A 14634-nucleotide genomic window follows, 5' to 3' on the forward strand; every position below is an offset into this window, starting at 1 on the left:
AGTCGGCTGCAATGTCAAACGCGCCCATTTACTTTGGGGGATTCGGCCTGTATAGTTTTAGGCGTAGAGATCCTATAACTTAGATAATGCTAACTTGTAACTACGACTCTTTTTTGTCATGTTGCTAGGATGGAAATGAACAAGCTCTTCATCTGCAACTGGCTCAGCTCTGAGGGTTTGTTTACAGCCAGATATCAATATAATGAGATATCTTCACTCCCACACCAACAGAACACAGAACAAGTCCAATTTAAGTTTTTATTTAAAAAAAAAAAATCAAAGAAATGAAATGAATAGAAATAAAGCTTATGTAACAATCTACTGAAAATATTTTTGGCTTTAACAAACACTATAAAACAAAAACACAGAGGATGGTTTCTTTAAACTGGACATATGTTACCACTGGGAAATGTGTGGCACATGTAAAACAAAATAAAAAATTAACTCTCATATAGATATCTCTATGAAAATCTTTTATTTCTTCAAAACGATCTGTACAAAACGTCTTTCTTCATAAATTATTACTTTTCAATATAACTTAATGACTTTTTAACACGATGGTTGATTAAATGAGCATTTTTCTTTCTTTATGAACCTTTCCAAACCCTTGATCCAGACGCAGTATGGCACTTGGTTCAGACATTACTAGCAGCATAACCCTCACAAGCACTCGACAGAATTAGTTATCACTCTCAGGCCTTACACAGAAATCTCAAGTATAGTCACAATGGCCCTTTACTTTGGTAACTCAACTCAAGCTGACTGCAGAGGAAATGCTGCTGCAAGTCTGTCTGGACTGACAAAGCAACAATGGTGTTCTCAGGAGATGTCACAGATCCAGAAAATACCACTTTCAGCTTTAGCTTTTGTTTGTCTTCAACCACTTTTATTAACCTCTGGTATGTCTTGTGATGAAAGCAGCAGTTCTACTTTTGAAACTATGAAACTTAATGTCTGAACACAACTAAAAAACGCTCAACGCACAATTGTCCTCAAAATTATTCTAATAATATATCATAATTAAAAATAAAAATACAATTTGTGAAGAAAATCAAAAAGTATTAAAAACAACCTGAAAGAAAACAAGTGTATATTGCCAGCTCCTGAGCATGGCGTTTGGTCTGGAAGGGCAGGCTGGACCTGCTAACCCGGCCCAATACAGAGGAGAAACGAAACTCTGAGGTAGATAACTGGTCAGTCTGTCCGACCATCAGGCCAGAACACGGGCTTCTGGAAGACAACTAAATCATAAAGCCTGTTCAAATCTACTATGATAAAAAATAATCAAACTTTTAGCAATAACATTATCTGTTGCACAATGTCAAACAGATTATTATAAGATTTTTTTTGTAATTTCATAGTTTCAAACTGCCTTCTTTGTATTTCTAACACTGCATTTTCCATTTTTCTGTAGTGATGAAATCAGCGTGTGGCATTTGTTGGATCCAAATCGTCCTTCAAGCTTGTTTGTGTCCACACTTTCATAAAACGTATGAAAACTGAAAGTAAATGTACAAAAAAAGGCACATTTTCCAAACTGCAATCTAGTCTGGCAAAAAGTCAATCACATCCCTGTGAGAGAGAAATGACACTTTCCTCAATTTACTAGCTCAGTTCTTTGGTGAAGTAAACTATAATTGGAAGTGCCGAGCTTGTTTGTTTCCTATCAAAGAGCTAGGTGCAATAAAATCGACATTTTAATCTCAGTTTTTCCCCAACTCAAACTCCATGTTGTACGTGAAGGCTTTGATAGTTTTTTTTGCACAATAATATATCCAAGTTTGCCTGTTTGCATTTCAACTGAAAGTGAAAAAGAAACATCCTGCCAAGCTGACAGAGAACGACAACATCTCCCAAAAAAGACAACCACGCCCTCCCTTATTCCATCCCCACCCCAAGAAGTTCATTTTAGGCTAATCTACAACACCAAGTAATTGAAAGGCAAAATTCTAAATGTGATCATTCAGCAGGATATCTACCACATTCAACAACCAAAGACCTTTAAGGCCCTCAGATAATACAAACATGACATCCTATTCAAAATCATCATCAGATTCAGAGGGTCGTTTCACTTGAAACATTTTTTTCAAATACTTCTACTTTAGATTCATTTTTAGAGGGGAAAAGCAAAACACATACAGATGTAGGATCTTTATTTGAGCCAGTTTGCTACAGCAGGAAAATAATCCAGCAGCAATAGTAAATGTGAATTGTTATGTGGATTATAATGAATGGACATTTTTGTAGTGGTTAATATAATTTTCAAAAGGGAAATTACAAAATGGAAATTACACACTTCAGAAGCCTTTTGAAACCTCAAATACACCACAAGTTTAAAATGTCCTGCATTGCAGGAAAGTTCTCTGGCAGCAGGGTGATCAAATGAAGATCCTACATCTCTAAACACAGCAGATTTTATAAGCTATACTCAAAGAAAAAGCCCTATTTAGCTGATTTAAAAGGCAATAGCTCTTAACATTTCTTGCTCATTTCTAGCCTCGGAGGTTGCCTATACAGCTACTGTACGGATTTTTTTTAAGGCAAATTGTATGAGACAGAAAGATCAATCTAGATCACTAAGATAAATCACTTTACAAGAAAAAACATTGAACACGTCACCATAGCAACACTCACACAGCAAGCACAAAACATCATTTTCAAGATGTCTGGCTAATAAATCTTCAGAAAAATCTATTTCAGTACAAAATAAGAGAAAAACAAAATTGAAATCATAAACAATATTAACAAAAGACATCTTTACTATCATGCACCTTAAACAACAAGTCACATGATCCGCTCTAGGTTCTTGCATCCATGTGACAATCCTCGGTAAAAAATAAACATTCTTTCTTTATTAAAATACAACTATTTTTTTTATTCTTTTTTTGAGAATTATAGTATCCTTTGATGAAATGAATCACTTATTTGCACCTCATGGAACTTATAACAAAACAGTCTCACTTGTTTTTCTTATCACAAACAAAAGGAAATCATTGCGGAACCTGTGCAAAACTGGGATAAATCCTTAATGCACAATCCATCACCAGAGGAAGCCATGATTGTTTCAGCTGTCATACAACTCATTCTTCTGTGCTCCTACCACACCTGAGAGGACACAACCAAGACAATCAGATGAGTTAAACTCTGGTACTAAGTGTCTTTCTATCATATGAAACATCTACCCACAACCATACAGGCTGGGGGGCATTGGCTCCTTCCATGGCTCTGTCCCCAATGGAACCATATACATGGGTCATTCTATAGAAGTGGTGCAAATTGGGGTTTGGAGAAGAAAAAAAATCACGTTTGTATCCTATTTTTCCCCAAACTTTCAGCACAGATGTCTTACAACATATGCCAGGTAGACATACTCACACAATTAAACAATAATATATAATATTTTACCCGAGTTCCTTACCTCCCCATTAAATTTGTCACTACCGAACCATAGTGAAAAAGTTGCAATAAAGGGAAAACCATGCACAGTAGTGATCATTTTGATTAACCTTCAATTACAGACACATTTTAGAGATTGAACTTGCATACCAAATTAACAAAATAGTAAAAAACAGAATTTTTAAAACCTGATTTTCTAAACCTTTAAATTGAATTTACAGAAATATCATCTCTATTATTCTCTGTAAAATGTTCAATGTTGATGGTATGAATCTGAAACTTTCTGATTAATTGAATGACTTTATTACTTGTATATCTAATCATATTGTTAGATGTTTAAATGATCACTTTACCGATCTTTATTTTGGCAAGATAACAGGCATTTCAGTGTCAAGTTTCAATCATAAAGATAAATGGAATACTCGTTTTAGTGTAGACATTGCCATTGACTGTTTCCACCATTTAAAAGTAGTCAACTGGGTGTGGATTCCTATGTGTTGGAAGCGATCAACCAATGATCAGATAGCACTGTCTTCCTCAAATTGGGTTGCCTATGGTTTGTAAACCAAAGACTAAGGTAATATCCAGGAGCCACGACCAAGATTTATAACAGGACATCGGTCCCAAGGTCCAGACCCAGACCTAGTGAGCTGAGTCCATGACAAGTTAAAGACCGAATTTATGTGGTCTCAAGACCACTAGATCTGAGAGTCCATGGGCCCTTTCTTTAATTGTAAGAGATTCAAGTAGAGTAAACTCGAGTACAGTACGGTACAGTAGAGTAGGGTACAGTATAGTAGAGTAGTGATGTGTGGTCAGGGTTGGGAGGGTAGACAGTGCCTACCCTGTGAAAATGAATTAAAAAACAACTGTCATGGAAAATGAATAAATATAAATATTATCAATAATAATTTTGTTATTTTCATGTTTTTTCTTCACGATAAAATGGATTTCTAGTACCTCCCAAATTTGCGGTGGTCTACTGCAAAATGTGCAAGGTGGCTAGAGGAAAAGCAGCCTTGCCTTGTGCCTTTCTCCCGCCCTTCAAACTCCAAACTCAATGCAGAGAGCTTCGCTGCCTTCCACGTGTCAATATCTCCCATTCATTTTCAATGCATTCAAATAATAAATGCGCATGTGTACTGGAGTGAAAAATGTAATGGGATAGGCTGGAGGATAGGCTGGAGGATAGGCAGGAGGATAGGCAGGAGGATAGGAAGAGCTCGCTCCTGCCTATGGACGTCACATGTCATCTGCCACCTTTTTGGCGGTTACGTTCATTTTACTGCTAGTTAAAGTAAGTTGATCAGGATGGCTAACATATTGCATCTGAAACAGTTCTCTAGCAAAACAGGGTGTGATAAGGGAGGGAAGAACAACACCTGGGTTTAGGGACCTACATCAAAGGAAGGGACAGAAACGAACACAGTTATTTCAATCTGAGTGGTATCAACGCCCAGAAAGACTGGCTCTGTGGCTGCGCTGCTAGCAGTGGACTCCGCTTCCCCCGCTTGCTGTTCTCCACCAGTGACAGCGTGTGGACAAGAGCCGGATACTGCGACTAGAACAACTTGTCTACAGCACTCAACAAGCACGAGAAATCTGTGACTCATATCCAAAGGCAGATAGCTTTTAAAACATTTGGCAGCTCACGGATAGATCTGGCAACGAACAACAGAGATTGAACATCAGCATGCACAATGCAAAGCTAAAGGAGATTTTGAAAGATCTAGCTAATTAATGCTGCATGCTGCCGAGTTGATATTTTGTGGTAATGATGAGAATGCCAGCTCATCAAACAGGACCAGGGGCAACTATGTGGAAATATTACATGCCTTAACCCATTGAACAGTTAGCAACCCATTTTTATTTTATTTAACCAGGCAAGCCAGTTAAGAACAAATTTGTATTTACAATGACGGCCTACTCCGGCCAAATTCTAAACCAGACGACGTTGGGCCAATTGTGCTCCGCCCTATGGGACTCCCAAAAACAGCCGGTTGTGATACAGCCTGGAATCAAACCAAGGTCTGTAGTGACCCCTTTAGCACTGACATGCAGTGCCTTAGACCGCTACACCACTCAGGAGCCACAGCTTTTCTTTCTGCTCATGGCCTATGATGGAATTTTCAATGAAACTGACGCGCTTTTCCATGTTCTGCAGAACAAAGTGATGGATATGGGTGTCTGCCGTACCTTCAGCGACACAATGAAAGCACTGGAACGCCAGCGACAAGACTTTGATCGTTTCTATGAGAGAGTCAAACAGAAATGCAATGAACTGGGCCTGGCAAAAAGCAAAACTCATAGCAAACAGCCAATCAGAGTAGAGAGGGGGCGAATCTACTACAACATACGGGACAATATCAATGTTCAGATGTGAGCCAGGTTTGACCACTTTGGTGAACTTAATTTTGTTAGATTTAAGGCTGATTTTGTTGGATTGTACAGTTCACAAATGGTAGACAAATCACCTGGACAGAGGCGACAAAGTTACTGCAACTGGTTCTCACTATACCAGCCACAAAAGTCATTTTCTGCGCTGAAACGGATAAAGACATACAGTGGAAACCGGACCGATCCAGGACAACTGTCAACCCTTGCCATCATCTCCATTTAGAGTTTTAAAACTGATGGCCAACAGGGAAATGTTTTACAGCTCAGTCACTGATGTCTTTACCCGGAAGGACAGACGGAATGACTTTGTTTGAAGAAAAAAAAACGTAAGTGCAAGTGTTTATTTACAGAAACACCCTCTACTATTATTACTATTATGTCTATTGTGTCAGTAAAGTGCATTCAGAAAGTATTCGCACCCCTTGACTTTTTCCACTTTTTGTTGTGTTACAGCCCGAATTTAAAATGGATTCAATTGAGATGTTGTGTCACTGGCCTACACACAATACCCCGTGATGCCAAATTAGAATGATGTTTTGAGAAATGGTTACAAATTCATTAAAAATGAAAAGCTGAAATGTCTTGAGTCAATAATGATTCAACCCATTTGTTATGGCAAGCCTAAATAAGTTCAGGAGTAAACATGTATTTGCTTAACAAGTCACATAATAAGTTGCTTGGACTCTGTTTGCAATGATAGTGTTTAACATGCTTTTTGAATGACTACCTCGCCTCTGTACCCTACACATACACTTATCTGTAAGTTCCCTTAGTTGAGCAGTGAATTTTAAACACAAATTCACCCACAAGACCAGGGAGGTTTTCCAATGCCTCACAAAGGACGACATCTATTGGTAAATGGGTACAAATAAAAAAGCAGACATTGAATATCCCTTTGAGCATGGAGAAGTTATTAATTACACTTTGGACGGTGGAACAATACCCCCAATCACTACAAAGATACAGGTGTCCTTCCTACTCAGTTGCTGGAGTAGAAGGAAACTGCTCAGGGATTTCACCATGAGGCCAAATGTGACTTTACAAAAGTTACAGAGTTTAATGGCTGTGATAGGAGAAAACTGAGGATGCCTCAACAACATTTTAGTTACTCCACAATACTAACCTAAATGATGGAGTGAATAAAAGGAAGCCTGTATAGAAGGGGAAAAAAATCCAAAACATGCATCCTGTTTGCAATAAGGCAGTAAAGTAAAACTACAACAAATGTGTGAAAGCAATTTACATTGTGTACTAATTACAAAGCGTAATGTTTGGGGCAAATCTAACACAACATATCACTGAGTACCACTCTTCATATTTTCAAGCATGGTGGTGGCTGCATCATGTTATCGGTATGCTTGTCAACAGCAACAACTAGGGATTTCTTTTTAGGATAAAAAGAAACGGAATAGAGCTAAGCACAGGCAAAATCCTAGAGGAAATCCTGGTTTAGTCTGCTTTCCACCAGACACTGGAAGACAAATTCACCTTTCAGCAGGACAATAACCTAAAACACAAGGCCAAATATACGCTGGATTTACTTACCAAGACGACATTGAATGTTCCCAAGTGGACTACAGTAGTTACAGTTTACTTAAATCAGCTTGAAAATCTATTGCAAGACTTGAAAATGGCTGTCTGGCAAAGATCAACAACCAACTTGACAAAGCTTAAAGAAATTTAAAAAGAATAGTGTGCAAATATTGTACAAACCAGGTGTGTAAAAGCTCTTAGAGGCTCACAGCTGTAAGGCTCACAGCTGTAATCACTGCCAAAGGTGATTCTAACATGTATTGACTCAGAGGTGTGAATACTTATGTACAGTTGAAGTCAGAAGTTTACATACACTTAGGTCGGCGTCATTATAACTCCACAAATTTCTTGTTAACAAACTACAGTTTTGACAAGTCGGTTAGGACATCTACTTTGTGCATGACACAAGTAATTTGTCCAACAATTGTTTACAGGCAGATTATTTCACTTATAATTCACTGTATCACAATTCCAGTGGGTCAGAAGTTTGCATACACTAAGTTGACTGTGCCGTTTAACAGCTTGGAAAATTCCAGAAAACGATGTCATGGCTTTAGAAGCTACTGATTGACATCATTTGAGTCAATTGGAGGTGTACCCCTGGATGTATTTCAAGGCCTACCTTCAAACTCAGTGCCTCTTTGCTTGACATCATGGGAAAATCCAAACAACTTAGCCAAGACCTCAGAAAAAAAATTGTGGTTCAATTCAAGGCAGCTGTCATACCGCTCAGGAAGGAGATGCGTTCTGTCTCCTAGAGATGAACGCACTTTCGTGAGAAAAGTACAAATCAATCCCAGAACAACAGCAAAGGACCTTGTGAAGATGCTGGAAGAAAGAGGTACAAAAGTATCTATATCCACAATAAAACAAGTCCTATATAGACATAACCTGAAAGGCCGCTCAGCAAGGGAGGAAGCCACTGCTCCAAAACCGCCATACAACTGCACATGGGGGACACATTTTGTACTTTTTAGAGAAATGTCCTCTGGTCTGATGAAACAAAAATAGACCTGTTTGGCCATAATAACCATCGTTATGTTTGGAGGAAAAGGGGGAAGGCTTGCAAGCCGAAGAACACCATCCCAACCGTGAAGCACGGGGGTGGCAGCACCATGTTGTGGGGGTGCTTTGCTGGAGGAGGGACTGGTGCACTTAACAAAATTGATGGCATCATGAGGAGGAAAATTCTGTGGATATATTGAAGCAACATCTCAAGACATCAGTCAGGAAGTTAAAGCTTGGTCGCAAATGGGTTTCCAAATGGACAATGACCCCAAGCATACTTCCAAAGTTGTGGCAAAATGGCTTAAGGACAACAAAGTCAAGGTATTGGAGTGGCCATCACAAAGCCCTGACCTCAATCCCATTGAAAATTTGTGGGCAGAACTGAAAAAGTGTATGCGAGCAAGGAGGCCTACAAACCTGCTCTGTCAGAAGGAATGGGCCAAAATTCACCCAACTTTTTGTGGGAAGCTTGTGGAAGGCTTCCCGAGATATTTTACCAAGTTAAACAATTTAAAGGCAATGCTATCAAATACTAATTGAGTGTATGTAAACTTCTGACCCACTGGGAATGTGATGAAAGAAATAAAATGTTAAATAAATAATTCTCTCTACTATTATTCTGACATGTCACATTCTTAAAATAAAGTGGTGATCCTAACTGACCTAAGACTGGGAATATTTACTAGGATTAAATGTCAGGAATTGTAAAAAAAAAAAAAATTTTTTTTAAAGAGTTTAAATGTATTTGGCTAAGGCTAACACATTTTCACTTTGTCATTATTGTATTGTGTGTAGATGGGTGAGAGAAAAACATCTATTTAATTCCAGAAATGTCATGGCATGGGGCCCACACTGATTTTGTTCTAATGTTTGATAGCATAAGAACACAACAAAATGTGTAGAATTGCAGGAAATGAGCTTTAAAACTGTGAATTACAATGTTTTATTAGCATCCTGCACTTTCACTTGTTGTATTCTTTTGAGCATGGATTAAATTAATTGTACTAGTTTTTGCATCTTGGCCTCCTTGGGTTATTCCTTTTCATGGTTTTGAGTATGAGTACTTTTTTAACTCTATAAATGTGTTGAATTGCAGGAAATTAGCTTTAATGTAACTGCCCAGTGAAAATGTCACTTTTAAAAGTTTATATTGTGTCAACTTATACCCAAAACAATGTTGTTGTCCTATACTTGTATTTGAGGCCAAATCATAAATTGTAGAAAGAAAAAAACACTTCAAAAACCCAACCTCAAACTTAAAAAATTGCTTGCTATTTCCTCAGAGTATGATGTGATACTCCTCGGAAGGATGAGCTGGCCAATCAGCGATCTGGAGGAGGATGAGCTGATATTTTTAATGACTGGTATATGTATGGGATCAATATCATGCCAAATGTATTCACAAATGTAAATCACCAATTCACAAATGTCACTTTCCACAAATGTAAATCACCAATCCACAAATGTAAATCACCAATCCACAAATGTCACTTTCCACAAATGTAAATCACCAATTCACAAATGTCACTTTCCACAAATGTAAATCACCAATCCACAAATGTAAATCACCAATCCACAAATGTAAATCTCTATCCACAAACATACACCTTTTGATTTGTATTTGTAAATCAATATATTGCATTATATATTTTTTAATAACTGCATATATGCTGGTCATTTCCAAGGGCCTTAAGTAAAATGACTGCCATAAAGACAAAAAGTTATCACGCGTAGAAAGCGATTTGTAGTCGTAGAAAAAAAGTTGATCCCATTGATGCTGTTGACCCGGATCACCGGTTGCTGCGGAAAAAAAGGAGGTCAAAGAGGGTGAGAGTAATCGGTGTGAAATGGCTAGCTAGTTAACGGTGCACGCTAATAGCGTTTCAATCGGTGAGGTCACTCGCTCTGAGAACTTGAAGTAGTTGTTTTCCTTGCTCTGCAAGGGCAGTGGCTTTTGTGGAGCGACGGGTAACGATGCTTCGAGGGTGACTGTTGTCGATGAGTGCAGAGGGTCCCTCAAGCCCAGGTTGGGGCGAGGAGAGGGACAGAAGCAATTATGTTACTAAGTCTGATCCCATATCCTACACCTCCCTTCTACATGCCTCTCCTGGGGAAACGGTTAGAGGCCTCAGGGATACTTGTGTTTCCTTTAATGCTCATCGTCCGTGCAACATGAGACAGCGGATGGATTATAATCACTTACAATGTATGACATATCCTTCACATTTAGTGGTGCCATCACACTGGCCAGCTAATTCAACTATTTGGGTGATGATCCGGGTTGAGTAATGTAGGGCTAGGGTTTCAATTATTTACTTTGGACATACTATGGTTACACATGGTTAACATATTATGGTGACCATACTATAATTTCTGCAGCCTTGAAAGGCAGGCATCAACATGGCCGAACTAAAGGCTGCCAGCGATTTATAGAAATCGCTTTCTATGGGTACAAACCTTTTTTCTATGAATATAAATCGCTTTCTACGAGTGAGAAATTTCTTTCTAGCGTGAGAACTTTTTTTATACACGTGATAACTTTGTCTTTTTATTGTTGTCAAATCCCTGCCATAAATCAGGTGACCTAAGCGCTTCCAAAATATGGAGTTGCAGGTTTGCCATATCTGTCATGTTTGCTCATATCTCTCCTATCCGCAAATCTTTATGGCAGTCATTTTACTTAAGACCCTTAGAAATGACCTGCAAATCTGCAGTTATAAAACAATTATAATGCAATATATCGATTTACAAATACAAATCAAAAGGTGTTTGTTTGTGGATAGTGAATTGCATTTTTTGGATAGCGATATACATTTGTGGAAAGGGATTTACATTTGTAAAAACATTTGGCGTGATATTGATCGCATATATATGCCAACACCACTCTGTTGATGGGGTATGCCTATTAGTGTTGCAGGGTATACCGAAACCATGGGAATGTTTTCAATACTAGAACATGAAAAACGGTCCGTTATTAGAATTGTTGTTACTTTCGGTACTTCTGTCAGTGTCTCACGGGTCAAGTCTACCTATCAGCGCAGCTGATGTTCCCCTTATACCGCATCTTGCCTGGTCCACTTACAGTGCAGTCCACATTACACGTTGGAGGCGATGAAACAACGGAGCTCCATTTATTTTCAAATGGAGGGAAGTGAAGTGGGCGGGGGATCGATCGTTGGGCTCTCTAGGCTAACTTTCATCGCAAGCTTACAGCTGAAGCTAACATCAATTCACTACCCTAGTAACTTACTTTGTTTGTGATAAAATGCAAACCATAACGCAAAATATGTGGATGTCAAAGCTGACTGCCACCAAAACTTTATTAATTCACTTCATCAGTCTGACCCTCACGTCTCCCAAAGATGATCTATTGCCTCATCGAATCGACGGACCTCCCACCCTCTTGCCTCGTGTATGATGTCATTAGTGGTTAAAGAAACAGTGCACACTTTAATAAAATAAATTATAATAATTTTAAAAAACCTACTACTTTTATGCCAATGTTGTTGATCAGTACAATACAATAAATCCCACATGGAAGGGAAACAGATTGTTTTTAATCTGTAGCCCCATGCAAACAGACTCAATAACTCAACGCATGCACACACTCCTATTGAATCTGCATTCATCTGTATTGTGAACAGGCCTAAGCTACATCTTGATTTACCCAGTTTATCAATAGAGATTTACCATCCAAATAAACGATTACCATTATGTTGTTGTGTAGTTAGATTGGTAAAAACAAAGTCAAATTGACAAAATGATTGTATAACTGATTCATTAAATACAAACATGGATGTCTCTAAAAAATGTTGATGTAAGAAATTCCATATGTCATGAGTTGAACTCAAAAGATGTATTGTGATGGTATCGAGTATCGTGATACTAAGCCTGGTATCGGTACCAGAGTCAAAATTCTGGTATCGTGACAAGACTAGGCTTTTTAATAAGCGTAATTACACTTTTCTGTAAGGAAAACTAGTTATAGGTCATACTTGATATTATAGGTTGTACTTGATAGATATCTGGAAACAATGGGTAGTTACTTTAAAACTGCTCTATGAGGGTCCCCCCTATCCCTACGCTCACTTTGCCACTGCGGCTGAAAAAAATCCTAGGGGAACACTGTACTGTACAGTATAGCACATTAGAGAAGTCTATGTCTTGGCCAAATAGATGTCAATGTTTGGGCTCTTGGAGAGTTGGAGTCCCCTGCTGACTATGCCTCTCAACACTCTATACTTTTTCCTGAAGTGTTCACTTGTCCACTACCCACATGGTAGTCCTCAGCTCAGTTGGTAGGGCATGGCACATGCAACTGTACATGGAGATAACCTCAATGGCACTGCCCGTCACATAAATGGCACAGATACAAAGATGAGACCTCTATATATCGCTATAGTGTCAATTGTTTCGGTTGTGACCATTTTGGTTTGGCTGACTTTGGACTTTAAAGAATCCCCATAGGTAATATATGGCTGGCTATCTTTCATTTGGACAGGTGTACATCCCAGCAAACCAAAACCATACTTGATATATTAGATATTTGGTAGTGACACTTCTTAAAAATACATGAAAGATTTACCAACATGCTCACACATTTTCTCCCTAATCTTTGCCGACAGACTATTCATCATGTGGCCATGATGTGCCATCCCATCACTTGTTGATATTTGTAGGGGTGTGGCTTAAGGCACATTCATTCCACAGTATTTGAATGTGTGTGTTTTGGTAGTGACATGAAAAGGTGGGACATATATGTTTAAAAAGAAACAAAACGACTAATTAGATCAGCATCTTTCAATGCAATAATAGAACAACTCAATATGTTATATTCAAATAATAGTGTGAAAAATCACAAATGACTTTATAGGTCAGGGTTTGGGACAGCCACCTCTTAATATAAATAGTGGTATAAACAATGACTTTGTACTACATTCATTTAACAAATATGTTTGTTGTTGCCTTGGATTGAATTAGAACATATCATGATGTCCCAAGTTTGCAGACTTAACTGTTTTGTTTTTTTAAATCGTTTTTTTTTGTGGGTGGAACTGCAATTTGCACCACTTCTGTAAAATTGTGACCAGAGGACTATGTGCACTAGGGCACTATATATAGCGAATAAGGTGTACCCCATTCACAATATAAGACACTGACTGTACCTCCGAGTTACTTGGTTTGTTGGTAGGTGTAAGGAGAATGATCACCAGATGACTCCATCTGTTGTTGCTGACTGTTGTCCTGGAAGGAAAATGAAGACTGGATAAAGCTCAACAGCAGTTTATCATCTATAAATACATCAATAGTTATCTATGTGAATGACCTCTCTTACCTAGTGTCTATAAACACCCGAGTAGTACGTAGAGCTAAAATCTTATAGCTATAATCTTATACCTCTGGTACTTTATAAATAGTAAGTTAATCACAAACCTCCACTGGAACATTTGCCGTCTGCATGTGTGCATACTGGGGAATATAGGCTCCTTGCATAGAGTTTGCAGCCATATACTGCACAAAGAAGGAAAGAACTGTGTAAGTATAAATCCATCTAAAATTCTACTTCAAGACGATAAACAATACAGATCCCAACATCAAATGTACTTCTGGGGCCGTATCTATCAAGTGTCTGAGAATAGGAGCACTGGTCTAGGATCAGGTGCATGTATTCTTATTCCTGATCTATTAGCCCAAACTGATCCTAAATCAGCACTCCTACTCTGAGATACATACGGTATGGCCCTTGCTCTAATTATGTAACACATGAACCCACTGTGGACCTAGTTTACCCATTCCCCTCTTACCGTTCCTGTGCTGCCCATGGAGAGGTGACTCATCTGCTGAGTGAGAGGGCTCATCATGGATGTAGGCTGTAGTGACATAGTATGGTCCATAGAGGGCGATATCACCGCTCCCTGGGACGGAGAGTGTGAGGATGAGAGCAGAGCAGCAGAGGGTAGCAGAGGCATACAGACATCCATAGATCCTCTATTTATTTGCACTTAAAACAAGTAAATGCAATACAAACCCACGGTTACTACCCCAAATATCTAAATGACAGAAACAGGAGAAAGGGGAAGAGAGAAAGAAGGACAGACTGATTGTGTCCTAAATGGCACCCCATGTCCTAGGTAAGTGCACTACTTTTTGACGAGAGCCTGAAGGGAACCTGGTCAACAGTAGTACACTATAAAGGGAACAGTGTGCCATTTGGGATCCTGTTCAGTCTCTTGGCACTAGTCAGGGCAGACAGGAGGCTGGAGAGGGTTACAGTAATACCTAGATGAAATCCTTTTCCTT

General features: G+C 38.7%; 1 protein-coding gene across 8 annotated transcripts in view; it reads right to left on the minus strand.

The window, feature by feature from the left end:
• Positions 1–244: 244 nt before the first annotated feature.
• The window catches only part of LOC115143209 (RNA-binding motif, single-stranded-interacting protein 1-like), a 69265-nt gene continuing 54875 nt past the window's right edge, over positions 245–14634 (minus strand). For 6 of the 8 annotated variants that reach the window (XM_029683929.2, XM_029683405.2, XM_029683493.2 and 3 more), the window contains 4 exons: positions 14139–14249; positions 13768–13845; positions 13500–13578; positions 245–3105 (listed from right to left, as the gene is read on the minus strand). In XM_029683929.2, the coding sequence (XP_029539789.1) occupies positions 13507–13578; positions 13768–13845; positions 14139–14249 (261 nt within the window). In that variant the 3' untranslated portion in view covers positions 245–3105; positions 13500–13506. The remainder of the gene's footprint in view (positions 3106–13499; positions 13579–13767; positions 13846–14138; positions 14250–14634) is intronic. The other 2 variants (XM_029683845.2, XM_029684013.2) reach the window with 1 other exon arrangement.

The sequence above is a fragment of the Oncorhynchus nerka genome, linkage group LG1 (genome assembly GCF_034236695.1).
Source record: "Oncorhynchus nerka isolate Pitt River linkage group LG1, Oner_Uvic_2.0, whole genome shotgun sequence".
Taxonomy (NCBI): domain Eukaryota; kingdom Metazoa; phylum Chordata; class Actinopteri; order Salmoniformes; family Salmonidae; genus Oncorhynchus; species Oncorhynchus nerka.